The sequence below is a fragment of the Impatiens glandulifera genome, chromosome 1, assembly GCF_907164915.1.
Source record: "Impatiens glandulifera chromosome 1, dImpGla2.1, whole genome shotgun sequence".
NCBI classification, from domain to species: domain Eukaryota; kingdom Viridiplantae; phylum Streptophyta; class Magnoliopsida; order Ericales; family Balsaminaceae; genus Impatiens; species Impatiens glandulifera.
Genome location: NC_061862.1, coordinates 61,270,592 through 61,289,632, shown reverse-complemented (window position 1 = coordinate 61,289,632; position 19,041 = coordinate 61,270,592). Strand labels below are relative to the sequence as shown.

Here is a 19,041-nt window from a genome sequence, read left to right as displayed (position 1 = left end):
AAATATCGACATTCTTGTCTTTGTTCTTCTTTCCCAAGGCTTTCTTCTTATCTAGATATAGAAACCTGTAGTGACCAAGGTCCTTGTTCAAACCCTTTATGGTTGCTCTAAAGGACAACTTTCCCCATGGAAATTTGAGGAAAGTGTCGATGTCCTCGACCATGCTGAGGAGTTTGATATTTATTATCCTCTTTGGGTCAAGGGTGAATAGATATTGGCAAACCAAGTATATCGGCCCCGATTTCCATGCATCTTCCTTATCAAAGTAGGACACAAATTTTGAATGAAGGTCTTCTGTTCTAACAAGTTGATTAATTTTAAAATATTTAACAACCAAATGTGGTCATTCTTCAACTTGATTGAAAATTGTTTCCACCGTAGGGAATTTCCCAAAATTGAGGTTTGTGACCAATGCAAACTCCTTCATCCCGAAGCACAGTTCCTCTCCATTTACGAGGAACTTCATCTCCATAAAATTTGAGCTTCTCTTTTTGAGGAGCATTTGGTGTATTATCGTTCCTGAGAACTGTAGTAACGTGGATCATTTGAATAAGAATCGGAATTGAGTTTGCTCTACCCTTTCCGTTAGATTATGTTACGACTTGTTTCGTAAGTTGTGTTTATGGTTCTTGATTTCAAGAATCAATTTATTGATCTCTAGGACCGGGTTGAAATGTATAATCAAAGGGCATCGAAATGTTTTGTAATAGAGAATTTGGGATGAGGTGATAGAAGAACCAATGGTGAGAAGAAAAATACTGTTGGTCTATACCAAACAGTCTAAAATAAATAATCAAAACATAATAGACAAATGGGGGGTGAAGAAGTGAAGAACTTTCACAAGTAATTTCATATATTCATTATTCCATTCATGGGTCCTTGGGGAAGAGGGATCAACCTTATATATGTGATGTCTTACCCCAGAATATTCGGTTACAACTACTTAGAAAATAACAGAATTCGGTTTGTAAAATAGAAAGGAAAAACAAAACAAAATATTAAAACAACAAACATAAATCTAGCTCAAGTGCACACTAGGACCGATGGAGGGTGCTGGAATTATTCTAGGACCGATGCATTAATTTGGAGACCCTAACATTATCTCCCCCTTCAAAATTCGTCGCCCTCAACGAAAAGACCATGGCTTGGTTAGCCTCTAATGCACATGCCCCTATCTTCAAAGAGAACTCTTTTCTCTTGCTGTTCGGTCAGATTTTCAGCAGGTCCATCAAGTGTCGGAGTGTAGGACCGCATTTCTTTAAAAGCCTTTGGTAACATCTTTTCAATAGTGGAACTGGCTGGGACCTTGTGCTCGTTAGCTTTGCCGGGTCATCAGTCTCCACTTCGCCCATGTGAGAAATTTGTGTACACCCAAAGTCGATTTTTGTTGTTGCTGAGAGCTGACCTTTGTTGCTGTAATGTCTCTAGGACCTAGTGCAAAAATAATTTCTTCCAACTCCGATCAAACACAAGGGTGTTATCAAAAATCCAAAACCAATCCTTCCTTCGGCCTAGCACGCCAGGTGCAGCAAAAGGGCCATTTTTCTTCCGATGTGTAACAACATAGCAATGTCTTCTAATTACCTTCCTAGCCGGTGGTCTGTTGTTGGGTTGCTGGAATAGATGATTGAACCCTTTGATTATGTGCTGGAAATTTTTAGGAGTGTCTTCCAAAACAAGTGAAACAATTTGGCATTCGTTCTTACTCTTTATTTGTACCATGGCAGCAACATTATAATTTTCTAAGGTCTTTTCTAGCTGGTTGCCTAGTATTATGTTGACCTATGACCGAGGGGTACCCTGCTGGACCGTGAATGTGTGCAAAGAAATGACATGTTCGTCCCCTGTCTCAAGCAGCAAAGGTGGGTCATAAAAACCTGATTCTTGGACAGGTTCATGGACTTCTTGGACTTCTTGCTGATTAGCCGAGGCCATGAATATTTTGGATTTGCACATATGATTGGGCTCCCATTTTTCAATGCAAGTATAACATAGGTCTTCCTTGGGATCAGTTGTCCGGTTTGTGCTTGGCCAGGCCGTGTTAACATTGCATGGTTTGGGCAGCAGCGGCGGTTCAGTGCTGTACAAGGGCCTACTGCTCATTAGGGACCCGTAAGTTGCTTCTTGGGCAGCACTGACCTGTTTCAAGTTCATGCATTGTCTCATGGGGGTGTCATGTATAGGAGGACCGAATCGCAACAAGAGATCTCTCTTGAATACATCCCACGTCAAGGCTTCCATATAGTTGTGGTTCTGCAAATATGAGTCATGCCACGTTCTTGCCTCTTTTGAAAAGTGAGTGCGAACAATGTCCAGTTTCATGGCATCATTCGTCTTGCCCACCCTAAAGTCTTGCTCGGAAAATATGAGCCAGCCCTCCAAATTAGTCCAATCAAATTCAGAAACATTAACATTTGTGAGACGGGTTGGAGGAAGGTAGTGTTGGCCATATTGGAAGGGCCTATTCGGAGGAGGACCGTAGCAAAAAGCATCAACATAGGGTCGAGTGAGGGGATCTTGGCCATTATTAAACGCACCACTTTGAATGGCTGTCAAACTTTTTTCAGCGGCATTGAACCTTCTGTCCATATTTTGCTGAAAGACATTGTGCATAGCAGCCTGTTCGGTCATGTGCTGTTGCAAGGAAGCTTGCATGGAGGCATATTGTTGGGTCAGGCCTTCGAGTAGGGTCTTAAGAGCATTCATCTCTTGTTTTCTGGCGGGTTTCTATCATTTGAGAATCGCCTTGCTCTGATACCAAGAATATTACGACTTGTTTCGTAAGTTGTGTTTATGGTTCTTGATTTCAAGAATCAAGTTCTTGATCTCTAGGACCGGGTGGAAATGTATAATCAAAGGCAGCAGAAGGTTTTGTAATAGAGAATTTGAGATGAGGGAATAGAAGAATCAATGGTGAGAAGAGAAATACTGTTGGTCTATACCAAACAGTCCAAAATAAATAATCAAAACATAATAGACAAATGGGGGGGTGAAGAAGTGAAGAACTTTCACAAGTAATTTCATATATTCATTATTCCATTCATGGGTCATTGGGGAAGATGGATCAGCCTTATATAGGTGATGTCTTGCCCCAGAATATTCGGTTACAACTACTTAGAAAATAACAGAATTCGATTTGTAAAATATAAAGGGAAAGCAAAACAAAATATTAAAACAACAAACAAAAATCTAGCCCAAGTGCACGCTAGGACCGATGGAGGGTGCTGGAATTATTCTAGGACCGATGCATTAATTTGGAGACCCTAACAGATTCATTGAAGCAAACTTGGTAGTAATGTTTGAGATATTGGTTTTCCATGAGACCTTCATAGCAAACTCAAGAATTATGGTGTACTCCATCTACAAAACAAGGAACAACATTGGAGTAAGCAACTCCAGAAAATTATAATTACCTAAACTAGAATATAACAACTCAAGCAAGCAACATCAAATAATACACGAAAATTCTATATGTTTGCATTCTTTGTTTCACTTTAATTAGACATTTGTTACAATCTTTGTCACATTCATGATTTCATTTGCAAATCTCATTAGCAAATCGTTCGTCAAAGTACAATGCTCGTGAAAGAATAAACGAGAAATGCATGCATGCAGAATAAGAACACTGATATAATACTCGTGAGTGAAGAACACTAGATAAACAACAAAATCATATACACACATAAACGAATAAAAGATACATGAACTCTAAAAGCTAAGGATACATCAATATCCATCAATATAAATGGCAGAATATATGATCGAAGAGAACATTATAGATTAAACCTAAACCCTAAACTCACCTGAATATATGATCGAAGAGACGGACGGACGACGAACGATGATGTTGAACGAGGTTGGAATGAAAAGTCGACAGTTGTAAAGACAAAGTTGGAAGTCAGAGTGGAAAGTGAGAGAGTCAATATTCGTGAATGTTTTTTTTAATTAGGGCAAAAAAATTATATATACGATGAAAGACGAGAAATGCCATTCACACATTTTCATCTAAAATGCGAGAGTTCATAAACGCGTGAATGGCATTTCTCGACTTTCCTTTACGGGAAATGCCACTCACGCGTTTCTTCTAAAACGCGTTTATGAACTCACGCGTTTTAAATGAAAATACATGAATGACATTTCTCGTTTTCGAGCAGAAATTTGATCGCGCGAGGGGCAATACAACTTTTCGCAGGGCAAAAGGGCCCATTTTTACAAACTATACCAAACGGTGTCTATTTTTATATTTAGGCCCTTTAGTATGGCCAATTCATCAAATTTCTCTATATATCTATCTCTAATTAAATATTTTTTTAAAAATATTTTTCAACTTTATATATTCTTGATGAATAAATATATGTAAACATTATATTTGAATTTAACTTAATTTTTATAAATTAAAATTAATTTAAAATTATTTAAATTTGAGGAATAAATTTTATTTAAATATTTAAATATATATATATAATATTTTGTTTTTATCATTAAACCGGTTATCATTTCCCATTGAAATGTACTGAATCCATTCTAATATATATAATATATATCATTGTTCAAATCCTTTAGGCTACCAAACAATTAAATGTTACCAAACAAATTAGGCGTACGTACTGTACTGTACTGTACTCTTACAAAAGATTTTCAAAATCATATGATGCATGCGTGCCTGTACCCAAATGCAGATATGCAATATATCAGATTATGTGATATTTAATGAACAAGTTCTTAGATGTTTAATGAAACCGCACCATGCCAGCTCCATTGGTATCACAATGCAGTTATTGCTAAGCATATGATATATCAATTTGAGTACATATATATATTTATTTTATTTTGACTATATGTGAGTCATGTGACTATAAAAGGCGATCGAGGAAGATGTAGTCGAAATACTAAATATAATATGAGAACAAAGAGCTCTTCTTGACAAATTAATTAATGGCCGGCCAATCCAGTACTGGTGCATCTGCTGCCAAGAAAGAGTTGGTTTTCACTGGTGATAAATGAGTATAATATTTATTTTAAATAATTTTATTTTTATTTTAATAATTTTCCTTAATTAATTAATCTTTAATTATTACAATAATTAATTTAATTAATTGTTTTAATTGTATTTTTAGTCATGGGTTAATTATTTTGATTTTGTTTATTCAAACATAAATCAAAATAATTATTTTAATTTATAAGATGTAAATTTGTAGTGTTTACTAATATAACAACATTTGATAATACAAAAACTGAAAAAAATAATAATTTTATTCAAAGTTGGTATAAAAAGTTGAGATGCACAACAATAATATATATATATATATATATATATATATATATATATATATATATATATATATATATATATATATATATATGAAATAAAAGGGAATAAACTATAAAATTATTTTTTAATTATATATTTCACATATATTAATATAAATGTTCTTACTAATTATTAATTTTTGTAAATTATAAATTAATAAATATTTTTTAAAATTATTATTAATTATAATTTACTTATATGTATAATTAATTTTAAATTATTTATATAACTGAAAAGTTAAGTAATAAAGAAATAATTAGAAAACTAAGATTATAATAAAATATTTCAAAATAAAACAAATGTTGTAGTAAATCATATATTTAGTAATATATAGAATATTTGAAGATAATAATTTTACAGTGAAATCTTTTAATAAGATTAATTTTTATATATAATAAAATATTATTTTTTAATTATAGGATTATATAATTATTTTAATAACTATTCTAAATTAATATTAAAAATAAAATTATATATAAATAAAACAAATTTAAAATAAAAAGCATTGCTTAAAAATATTTTATTTGATTTTTTTAAGAATTATAAATACATTATATATATTAGAATCATTAATTTTATTTAAAAAATAAATATAATTTTAAATATTTTATTCTTTATTATTTAAAAAAAATAATTAGGCTAAAATATTAAATATATATTATAAAATAATATACAATTTTTTATTTTTTAGAATGTACCTACAAGATTGTGTAGTATAGGTTTGTTTGATTGGAATAAAACATAGGTGTTGTTCGGATTGAGTTTTTTAAAAAATCTAGAGGGTGAAAAAAATAATAATTATCTATATATATATATATAATGATGCTTAATTTTGAAAGTGTTCGGATTGACTGGTGGAAAGCTGTGGTTAATTTGGATATATATGTGAGAGTAAATTAATATTTGAGTCGGATTCTGGTTGACCCGCCCATAAACTTCTATAGGTATGTTTCGAACTCGCAACCTAATAAAACAAGTACAATTCTTTAACCAATCAGAATAATAACACTTTATATTTTAAATTCAACACCAAATTTCGCGAGACGTTGCAACAATATATTTTTATCTGTGTGCATCGCACGGGGATCTTCCTAATTTTGGTAAAATGACTTAAAAGATATTGATATATATAATTAAAATATAAAATAATAATTTAAAATATAAAATATTTTAATATTTTAGTTAATGATTTAAGTAATGTGATAAATAAAAATGAAGTGAATTAATGTTTAATTTTGTATGAACTATTTTAAAAATTCATACAAGGAGGCCATGGTTATAAGTTTTAACTCTATCAACTAGTTAGGAGTCTATATAATTTTATTTTATTTTATTTTAGCTAAATAAATATAACATATTTATTGTTGCAACCCTAAATGCCACTACCTCTTTACTAATATCATCTCTAACCCGCCTGGAAACTTAACTCCATTATAGGTTTTAATCCTTCCAACCACCTGCAAATTCAACTGCATTTTTTATTTTTCTGTAAAATCTCTCTCCTCCAAACCTAAATATGCAGGAATACTGTTCACGTACTCAAAAGTTTTCAAAACTTTCACTTCAATCATTTTAGTTTGTTTTTAATTAATTTATATAACTTATTTATATTTTAATTTGTTTACATGTTTTATTTATTTATATGTTTAATTCATGATAATTTTAATTTGTTTATATGATTAACTTATATTTAAATTTTTTTATATTTATATTTTATATTTTTTTTACGTATTATAAATTTATATTAATAAACAATATTGATAAAAAAATAATAAATAATAAAAACAATTTTAATAAAATAAAACATGTAGAAAATAATAAATGAAAACACTTTCGTCGGAGGTCAAATTGGTGATAAATGAAAACACTCGATTTCAAGATTTCATATCTCGGTATAAAAATATAAGAAATAAAGAAGTCCACATTGAACTTCGTAATGCATTAATTGATTATTTGTGCGAAGAATACACCAATTCCGAGAATTGATAAATCGTCTATTTTATATGTGAAAAATATGTTTTAATAAGGTTTGTTTTGTTGTATTTTTTTTTTTTGCTTGTGAAAGGTAATTTATGTTTATTTAATAATATTTAATTTGTTTTATGCAGTTGTATAAATTATTGATTTATAATTAATTTTATCCAAATTTTCTTTAATTGAATGAGAATTTAAAAGTAATTAATAAGTTGTTATAAAGTTATAGGTTCAATTTGTAATTTTAGATAAATATATAGATTATATTGAAAAAATTAAAAATTATTATAAAAAGGAATATTCTAAAAATATTTTTTGAGTTTGAGTTTGAGTATTTGGGTTGGAGATGAATTACTGTTTGATGGTATGTTTACTGAATTTTAGGTTTGAGAATAGATATTTGGGTTGGAGATGACCTAAGACCATCTCCAACCGAAAAACCCATTTTCAAACTCATTTTGGTGTAAATGTCACATCAAACAGTAATTCTACTCCAACCGAAAAACTCATTCTCAAACCTAAAAGAATAAAGAATATTCTTAAAATATTCTTCCTTACATTAACCTTTATAACTTTTTAATATCACCTATATATTTTACAATATTATAAATTACACCATAATATTTTAATATTACCCCATTATTTTAAATTTGATTATAAATTAATTATAAAAATTTATTAAAAATTTAAAAATTACAATACACAAACTAAATTAAAAGTTATTCTTATAAATAACAAGGAGATAAATTTTAAAATGTTATATATTATAATTTTTTGAACATTATTATAATTTTTTTTAAAGATTATTATAAATTTATGTTATATAAATGAATTAAATTATATAGATAAATTAAAATAATAAATTATATAAATAAGTTTAATGTATAAAATGAACCTAAATTAAGTTTAGGGGTTAAATTTTAAAAACAAATAAAATTTTGAATTTCATCAACAGTGCAAACGCATATATGCGTTTGCAGGAGAGATAAAATGGGGAAAACTCATTTTGAGTTTGAGTATTGGTATCGGTTGGAAGGAAAAAAGGGTTTTGGGTTTGGGTATTGGTATTGGTATCGTTTGGAAATGGTATAAGCACATGAACGCTGATGCGAGAGATCAAATTCATATATATAAATAAAATATTTTTATAAATTATATATATTAAACATTTAGCAAAGTCTATGGCCTCGTTCGGATTTGGATTTTCCAAATAACCCAACAAAATCAATTATCACATCACTCTTCATCTCATTCATCAAATCAATCAATTCATTAACCAAAATACTTTCTATTTTAAATTATTATTATTTATTTTATTTATATATATAAATATTCTTTAAGTCTTTTATCAAAAAAAAAACATTATCTTTTCCTCAAAATCATTCGTATAATCATAGTTTTCTCTCTTCAAGTTATTTAAATAACATGGACTGAACCAGGTCTATAATTAAATATGGAATTCTAGTTTGATTCAGCTTATTCTCAAGTACGTTTAATATGATCTTAACTTATTTAATCGTTAAGTTTGAGTACGTTTGATATGATCTTAACTTATTTAATCGTTAAGTTTGAGTATGTTTGATACAGTTTAAACGTCCAACTTATTTATTTATAATATTTATAATATATTATTTAATAATTAATATTATATATAAATATAATGTTATATATATTTATTAATTTAATTTTAAATATTAATAAATGATTTAAATTAAAAAATAATATATATTTGAAAATAAATTATATTAATATATTATTTTTTATAATTTATTTTAATATATAATTTTAATTATTAATAAATGACTTAAATTAAAAAATAATAAATTTTAAAATAAATATATTAATATATTAATTTTTATAAATATATAATTTTAAATATATTTATAAAATATATATAGATATATATAAAAGTATTTAATAATATATCTTTTTCACATGTTCACCATTCCTCTATGACTCAATCTTTTTAATTGTCAATTTATTTTTGTATTTTTTTACACTCTTAGTATTATCATTCATTTTGGGATTCATGGTAATTAGTATTTTAGAGCCTTAATTAAGGCTAGTTTCATTTCTAAAATTATAATTATAAATAAAAAATATTAAATTGTATTTATATTTCATATTTTGTTTAATTGTTTTATATATTAAGATACATATATTATAAACAATAAATAAAAATATATTTAAATGTATGTTTTTTATTATAATAATTTTATATAAAAATATAAAATATAAAAATATTATAAATATATGGAATAAACGAGAGAGTGAATAAAATGATTAGAAAAAGATTAAATATATAAGAGAGAATGAATAAAATAATTAGAAATAAATGAAATAGATAAGAGAGAATGAATAAAAAAATATTAAAAAGGATGAGAGAGAAAAACGCTGAGATTATAATCTTAAACGCTGATGAGAGAGGTAGAAAAAAAATTGAGTTTAAACGTAAAAGTGTGTTTGATTATAATTTTTTATGTGAACTTATTACGCAAAGTTACTGTAGCAGCTTATTACGCAAAATTACCGTAGCAGCTTATTACGCAAATGTTCATACGCGGCGTATAAACGGCTGGGGTTTTAATGTAATAACAACTTTCACAAGAAATTAATTAGTGGCAGTCAATTCAGTCAATTCAGTACTAGTAATGTCATGCAATAAGTCCTCTACCAAACAAATGAGGCGTGCTTTTACAAAAATTTTCAAAATCATATGATGCATGCGTGTCTGTACCCCAAATGCAGATATGCAATATTTCTGATTATGTGATATTTACTGAACAAGTTCTGAGATGTCTAATGAAACCGCACCATGCCTCTATTGTTATCACAATGCAATTATTGCTAAGCATATGATATATCAATTTTAATTTTTTTTTTAAAACAGATTAGTGTCATTTTATAAAAAAAAAAACCAAAAGAGAAAAAAAATACAAAAATTTAAGATCAGATCTAGACAATTTCTAAATTTGACAATGAAACAATAATTGAATTACAGATAATAACAATAATCAATTAGAGCCTACAACGTTTTTACTTTTATTCTACTTGTGACATTCTCAAACGAAATATCCCATATCTGGCAGAGCTTTCTATTCTATTCATTTCTTTCGATTCCTCTCCAGGATTGAGTGAGTGCATTTCCATCTGAAGTTATATCTCTCCAAATATCTTCAGCGGTTCTACTTCTTCCACTGTGAGTTCTTGAATTTCTTTCTTTCCAGATATTATAGATTACTGTTCCAAAGTAGCATTTCAACATACTTACATAGAAGGGTCTTCCTTTTGATTTATTCTTCATCCACTCTTGGATTTCTTCCCATATTTCTGGAAAGTTAATGATGTTAATGTTTGCAGCATACATCCTCCAGATTTGTATTATAAAAGAGCATTTTCCAAATAAATTGTTTATGCTTTCCTCAACTCCCGAACATAGAACACAGTTGATATCAAGAATGTTTATGTATTTTCGAATTCTGTCTTTTGTTGTCAACCTTTTCCTATATACCAACCAAAGAATAAATTGGTGACGAGGAATAATCTTTAGAGACCATACCACATTATGCCAATCTACCTCTTGTCCTCTTGTTCTAACCCTTTCCCATGCCTTTCCAGTAATAAACTTCTCATTATTTTCTGTTTTCCAGCATATTTCATCATTACTTTCATTGAGTTGCTTCTGCCTCATTAGGTTTAGGATTCTATCACCTTCTGGAATACGCCTCAAAAGTGAATCACATTTACCTTCATAGACGTCTATAAATGAGTACTTGATGTATTCTCTTCTAACTCTGTTTCCTTGCATTTCTTCTTTGAATATAATGGGAATATTATCCAGCCAAGGATCGTGCCAGAATAGTACCCCTCTTCCATTTCCAACTGTGGTTTTCACCATTTGAAAGGCATATTTTCTTGTTTTTAGGATTTTCTTCAATGACCATGTCATTCTTTCATTGATGCTTTGTGTCCAGATACTCTGCTCTTCTTTTATAAATCTTGTATGCACCCATTTGACCCATAGGGAGTCCGCTTTTTGCTCAAACTCCCATAAGCTCTTGATGGTGAGGGTTTTGTTCCATTCAACACAACTTTTTATTCCTAGTTCGCCTTCTTCTATGGGAGTGCAAACATCCTCTCATTTGACTTTTTTTTCTCCTCTGCCTTGTGTTCCCCAGATATAGTCTCTCATGATTCTATCGAGTTCAGCCATTACTTTCTTTGGGATGACTATCTGTTGTGCCCATTAGACAATAATTTCAAAGATAACTCTTTTAACGAGCTCGATTCTATCCGCATAAGACAGTTTTTTCGTAGCCCAACCCAAGACAGAATTTCTAACCTTTTCTACCAGTTGTCTGAAATGATTGTATTGGAGTTGTTTTGATGACAGGGGTACTCCAAGGTATTTCACTAGTTGTTCACCTTCCTTGATTCTCATAATATTGAATATGTTTTCTTTCCTTTCTTCATTAACCCCTCCATAGAAAGCCTGACTTTTGTCCTCATTGATGTATAGACTTGTAATACTCGAAAAGATTGTTAGAGCATCTTTGATTATACTAACAGATTCAACATCCGCATAAGCCATAAAAAATAGATTATCTGCAAAACAAATATGGGTTATTGCTTCTTCTTTGCAGTACGAGTGAAATTTGAAATGACGACTTCTCAAAAGAATTTTTAAAATGCAGTCAAGAATTTACATTATTAAGACGAATAATAGGTAAGGAGACATAGGGTCTCCTTGCCTTACTCCCCTTTCACCCTTGAAAAATCCTCCATGAATACCATTCACGCTCACAACAAAGTGAGGAGTGGAAACACATTGCATAATCTAATCAATGAAAATAATTAGAAAACCTGCATCAAGGAGGAATTCGTGGATTGATCCCCATCTGATCGAGTCAAAAGCTTTTTTAATGTCAAATTTGAAAGTCACACGTGGCGATATGTTTTTTTTCCATATCCATTCAATAAGCTCTGCATGAGTAGAATGTTACGGGAAATAGAACGTTTAGGAATAAATGTTGATTGCCCTAATCCTACAAGCTTATCAATAACTGTTTTCAAATGTTGCAAAATAATTTTTGAAATAATTTTATAAATAACATTGCAGCATGAAATAGGACGAAATTCCTGAATTGTATAAGACAGAATTGTATATGTGACTATAAAAGGCGAGGAAGATCTATCAGAATTATGTTAATTACAATATAAATTTACAATATAAATTATATGCAAGTTGGAATTCCCAACTATATTGAGTTTGTAATTAGTTGTTAGTATGTCTAATAATTTTATAATTAAATTGTTTACTTTGTAAGAATTTAAGGACTATTTTAATAATTTATTAATAATATACAAAAGGAGTAAATGGCACCTTAGGAGCCATTACTTTTTTCTCAATCGGTTTCTCATTCTCTAAATATAACATTTAGATATCTTGTAGATTTCTTATGGTATCAGAGCGGGATCTTCAAGACAAGAAGAATTAGAAGATATTGAGACAACATCTTCTTCTTCAGGTACTAATTCTTCTTCGCCTTCTTCGAATTCTTCTTCGACAAGTATTTCAAGTAAAGAGGAGATTTAAGAAACTGTCAGAATGATGGGAAAGAAAAAACGTGACAAAGATACAATGACTATTCATAACTCAGTTAATACAGGAGGGATTATTTGCACCACAATCTTCAACGGTTCAAATTATATAGGCTAGAGTAGTGGAATCTGACTAGCCCTCGAAGCAAAATCGAAATTAGGGCTTATTGATGGATCATGTATTGCTCCAATTGAACCAAAAGAGTTTGATAAGTGGAGGAAGGTCGACTGTTTGGTCCGCTCATGGATCCTTAATACAATTACAGATGGAATTAAATGTAATTATTCTTCTACTACAACTACATTAGATCTTTGAAAAGATATTCAAGAAAGATATCAAGAGAATAATGGTCCTCAAACTTTTCAAATTCAAAAAGGGGATTAGTAATTTGTGTCAAGGACCATTAACATTAGAGAAGTATTTTTCTAAAATCAAGAAATTATGGGATGAACTCCTAGTGTTGGAACCTCTGCCATCTTGTGATTGTGAACCAAGGAGTACTTGCTGTTGCAAAATGACAAAATCAGTCATTCAACAAGATACATCCAACAAGCTGTCACAGTTCTTGATGGGTCTGAATGAATATTATGACAATGTTAGACAATAGATTCTTTTGATGGATTCAAAACCAAACATTAACAAAGTATATGCTATGTTACTAAGCATTGAGAGATAAAGAGAAGTTCAATCACTAATGATTGATCAAAGCAAGAATTTCGATATGCTTTTGAAGGATAACATATAATAATAAAGAGGTCAAAAAACTAGAAAATTCAATAGAGGAAAAGGAGGAAGACAGTCTATGGGAAGAGGTAACAGCAAATGAAGTTTTTCAAGAGATATGTATTGTACCTATTGTAGAATTGAAGGACACAATCAAGATGGTTGTTTTAAGTTGAATGGGTATAATGATCGGTGAAAGGGGAATAAAGATCAAAAGGTAAAAAATATGGCTAATATGGCCGACACTCCCTTTTCCAATTATGAAGAACAACTAAAACACTCTGAAAAAATCATTTTTCAAAATAAACAAATGTGATATTGTTGATGCCTTCAAAGAAATGATAAAAGATCTTCTTATAGAAGGAAAAGGTAAAGAATGTTACTACGAAGGTACACACTATAAATTATATGTAAGTTGGAATATCTAACTATATTGAGTTTGTAATTAGTGGTTAATATGTCTAATAAATTTATAATCAAATTGTTTACTTTGTAAAAATCTAAGGACTATTTTAATAATTTATTAATAATATATATAAAAGGTAGATGGCACCCTAGTAGCCATTACTTTTTTTTTCTCAATTTCTCATCCTCTAAATGTTAGAAATTCTAAATTAATATGAGAACAAAGTGCTCCTTGACAAATTAATTAATGGACAGCCAATTCAGTACTAGTATTGCATATGCAGCCAAGGAAGAGTTGGTTTTCACGGTGAGAAGACAGGAACCAGAGCTTTTGCTTCCGGCTAAGCTGACCCCTCGTGTTCACTTGCCTCTTTCAGACATAGATGACCAAGAGGCTCTTCGTGTTCAGGTACCCATCATAAACTTCTATGGCGGCTCCGACTTCCAGATTAGTGATAGAGATGATCCAGTTAAGGTTATTCGTGAAGCCCTTTCCGAGGCCCTTGTCTTTTACTATCCTTTAGCCGGTCGCTTAATGGAGGGCAAAGGGCGCAAACTTATCGTGGATTGCACCGGAGAAGTAGGAATCTTGTTTATAGAGGCCGATGCTGACATCACCCTCATGCAGTTGGGCATCCCCCTTCAACCTCCGTTTCCTTACTTGGAAGACCTTCTTCACGATGATATTGTTCCAGGCTCAGTCGACGACGGTGGTATAGTTGGATGCCCATTGCTTTTAATTCAGGTCACGCGCCTCACATGCGGTGGCTTCGTCATGGCATGCCGCTTCAATCACACCATGTGCGACGGGATAGGACTGGTTCAATTCCTAACGGCTGTCGGAGAACTTGCAAGAGGGCGATCACCACCTTCTGTACAACCCGTATGGGAGAGAAAACTGTTGAGCGCCAGGGATCCACCGCGCGTGACTTGCATTCATCCCGAGTACGATGAGTTGGTCGACGCAGGAGGAGGAGCCCCACTTGAGGATTTAGTTCATCGTTCTTTCTTTTTTGGGTCATCAGAAATGGAGAAATTGAAACAGCTCGTCCCTAGTCCCGAGCAGCTCGGTCGTCACTTTACCTCGTACGACTTGATGACGGCCTGCATCTGGCGATGTCGCACCATCGCTCTGGGGTTGGAACCAAACGAGGATGTGCGGGTTCTTTGTGCGGTCAATGTCCGCAACAAGTATAAACCGCCACTCCCAACCGGTTACTACGGCAACGCTGTTGCGTGTCCGGCTGCTTTGAGCACGGCGGGTATGCTATGCAAAGAGCCGTTGGGTTACGCATTGAAGTTGGTATTGGAAGCTAAAGAGGATGTGACGGAGGAGTACATGAAGTCGACGGCTGACCTCATGGTGTTGAGGGGACGACCTCCCTTCACGGGGACACGCACTTTTTCAATTTCAGACTTGAGGCGAGTAGGGTTTAGGGATGTCGACTTTGGTTGGGGAAAGGCTGGCTATGGTGGAGTAGCCAAGTCCGGCATAGGAGTCAAACCTAGGTTGTTCGACTTTTATGTATCCGGTAAGAATGATAAAGACCAGGATGGAGCTCTCTTGCTTTTCTCCCTCCCACCGACTGCCATGAAGGTATTCGAGGAGGAACTACAACGCCTACTTAAAAAAGGTTATCACATCCTATCAACTTTATAAGCATATCAATGGAATAGAATGGATGACCGATTTCAAAATATTTTCTCATTTGGATCTAAATCTACATAAATCTATTAAATACCTAAAAATTAATGTTTATATAACATTTATAGTGTGAACTAAGAAAGTGGGTTCTAAGTAATCTCATTAATGAGGATGGATAATAATTTGAAAGCTAACTTAGACTCCCACTACTTGAGGTCTAGTTAACATGCACCACTTATATTTTATTTTTCTTGTTATTTCTATATTTTGTACAATATTATTAGTCTTTTTAAGTTTTATTATAATTATAAACTTCTTGATGTTATGTTTTGTCTTAATATCAAAACTCGAGTTTAGGCTAACCAGTACCCTGTCCCAAATAGAAGGTGAAAAAATATTTGGGTGTCCTAGTTTTAGTTAAATTTTTTATTGAACCACCCTACTAAACTTTTTTTTTTTTTTTTTAACTTGTAAATTTAACTAAATGATTTTTTCTTTTTATTAAATAAGTTGTCCCTAAAGATACCTTAACCCGTGGACATGACGTGCTTACCTAATCCCGACCTGAACATATGTATATAAAGGAACTTATCTTGGTTTGAATAAAAATAGTAAGTGTCTAGCATTCCCAATATATATTTAGTAATAACTGATAGTCACTTTGAATTCTCTAGGAGGACTTCTTTAAAAATATATGGGAATAATGTCAATTTTACTATCGAACTATAACAGAATATTCACGTATATCACTAAACTAATTTTTGTTCGTTCATACCACTGTAGTTGAGTTTAATATTCATATATGTCACTGCTGGATAAAAACATTCAAATCCGTTAAGTTTTCCGTTAAATGATAACACGTATGATTTACATGTCATTTTTTTAAAATTAATATATATTATATTTTTATTTTTATTTAATATTTTAAATAATAAAACTTAATTTACATTTTCAAAGGTATTAATCAAATAAATTATATATTTTGAGAAGCATTTACAATAATTCACTTTATTTTAATTAATATATTTTTAACATTTATTTTTATTAACATTTCTAAATAATAACGCTAATAAAAATAAATATTAAAAATATATTAATTTAAAAAAAAAGTAAATTATTGTTAGTGTCTCTCAAAATGTCTATATTATTTGGTTAATGCCTTTAAAAATATAAAAGTTTTATTATTTAGAAATTATGAATAAAAAAAATAAAAATATAATATATATTAATTTTTTAAAAAATAACATGTCAATCACACATGTCATCATCTAACAGAAAACTTAACGGAATTGAATGTTTTTGTCCAGCAGTGACATAGATGAACATTAAACTCAACTTCAGTAGTATAAACGAACAAACATTAATTCAGTGATATACGTGAATATTCCGTTATAGTTCAATGGTAAAATTGACATTCTTCCCAAAAAAAATATATTATTATACAAAAAAAAAAAAAAATAGTATTAAATCGAGCTCCTTGAAGTACATCTGTATTAATAATAATAACTCATAATTGAATTAAATGAATAAAATAAACTAAAATAACTTTAAAAACAAGATAATAATAACAATTAAATTTCAATTTTCTTATATTTTTAAACTAACGTTTTTCAAATCTAAAAAATAAAATTAAAAATACTCTTAAAAAATGTATTATTTCTTTAAGAATTATGGGTATTGAAATAATTATTTTAATAATTGAGAAGTAGCATGCATGACACACCAGCACCCTAGGTATTCAAATAATTAAACATTATACATGTAAATTATTATTTTTCTCTTATTTTCTCAACTCAATGTAAAATGTTCGTCTATATTTCATCTTACTTTCAACTACGAATCTAACATAGAACCAAAACATTTGCACCAACTACTATAATGAATTCCTCATATTGTGTTCTTTATGCCATTCGAAATTTGAATTATGTTCCCCAACATATACCATCAACACTCATTAATCTCTATAATTTAATTACAATTATAATTTTATGTATTAATATATTAACACTAAAAACAATGTTTTTGAAATAATGTTTTCATGTAATTTTTTAATACAAATGTAGATTATTATATGTTATATTGTTACTCTAAACATTGAGGAGGAATTCAAATTCCGGATTTAAGGGATTGTAGAGGTAATTTATCCTCATATATATATCACTTCTAAGTTTACTAAGTTTGTAATTAATTAGAAAAAATTGCCTTCTTTAATTATAGGAAAATTTTGAATAATCTATATATATATATATAATGATGTTTAATTTTTAAAGTGTCTGGATTGCTCGAGAGCTGTGGTTAATTTGGATATTTATGTGAAGTAAATGGATACTTGGGTCGGATTGTAGGTTGACCCGCCCGTAAACTTAAAATGGTTAAAAATAAATTTAAAATTGTTATTTGTAGGTTTCGAACTTGTAACCTAACAAAACAAGTACAACCCTTTAACCAACTAGACTAACAACACTTTATATTTAAGATTCAACACCAAATTTGATGAACGCGAAACATTTTATAAATAAAAGTTCAAAATTTTAACTAACTAATCTATATATATATATATATATATATATAATGATGCTTAATTTTTAAAGTGTCCGGATTGCCGGGTTAAGAGCTGTGGTTAATTTGGATATTTATGTGAGAGTAAATGGATACTTGGGTCGAATTGTGAGTTGACCCGCCCATAAATTTAAAACGGTTAAAAATAAATTTAAAAATGTTATTTGTAGGTTTCGAACTTGCAACCTAACAAAACAAGTACAACTCTTAACCAACTAGACTAACAACACTTTATATTTAAGATTCAACACTAAATTTGATGAACGCGAGACATTTTAACAATAAAAGTTCAAATTTTTAACTAACTAATCTATATATATATATAATGATGCTTAATTTTTAAAGTGTCCGGATTGCCGGGTCGAGAGCTGTGGTTAATTTGGATATTTATGTGAGAGTAAATGGATACTTGGGTCGGATTGTGGGTTGACCCACCCATAAACTTAAAACGGTTAAAAATAAATTTAAAAATGTTATTTGTAAGTTTCGAACTTGCAACCTAACAATACAAGTACAAAACATTAACCAACTAGGCTAACAACACTTTATAATTAAGATTCAACACCAAATTTGATGAACGCGAGATATTTTAACAATAAAAGTTCAAATTTTTACTAACTCATATATATATATATATATATATATATATAATGCTTAATTTTTAAAGTTTTCGGATTGCTGGGTCGAGAACTGTGGTTAATTTGAATATTTATGTGAAAGTAAATGGATACTTTGGTCGAATTGTGGGTTGACCCGCCCATAAATTTAAAACGGTTAAAAATAAATTTAAAAATGTTTTTTTGTAGGTTTCGAACTTGTAAC

The 19,041-nt window shown here is 30.2% G+C and overlaps 1 protein-coding gene across 1 annotated transcript; it reads left to right on the top strand.

The window, feature by feature from the left end:
- The first annotated feature begins 14,262 nt into the window (after positions 1-14,262).
- On the top strand, positions 14,263-15,692 carry LOC124929599 (benzyl alcohol O-benzoyltransferase-like). Its single transcript, XM_047470007.1, has one exon. It carries the CDS (start codon positions 14,263-14,265, stop codon positions 15,673-15,675), a length of 1,413 nt encoding a protein of 470 aa, XP_047325963.1. The 3' UTR covers positions 15,676-15,692.
- The last annotated feature ends 3,349 nt before the right edge of the window (positions 15,693-19,041 follow it).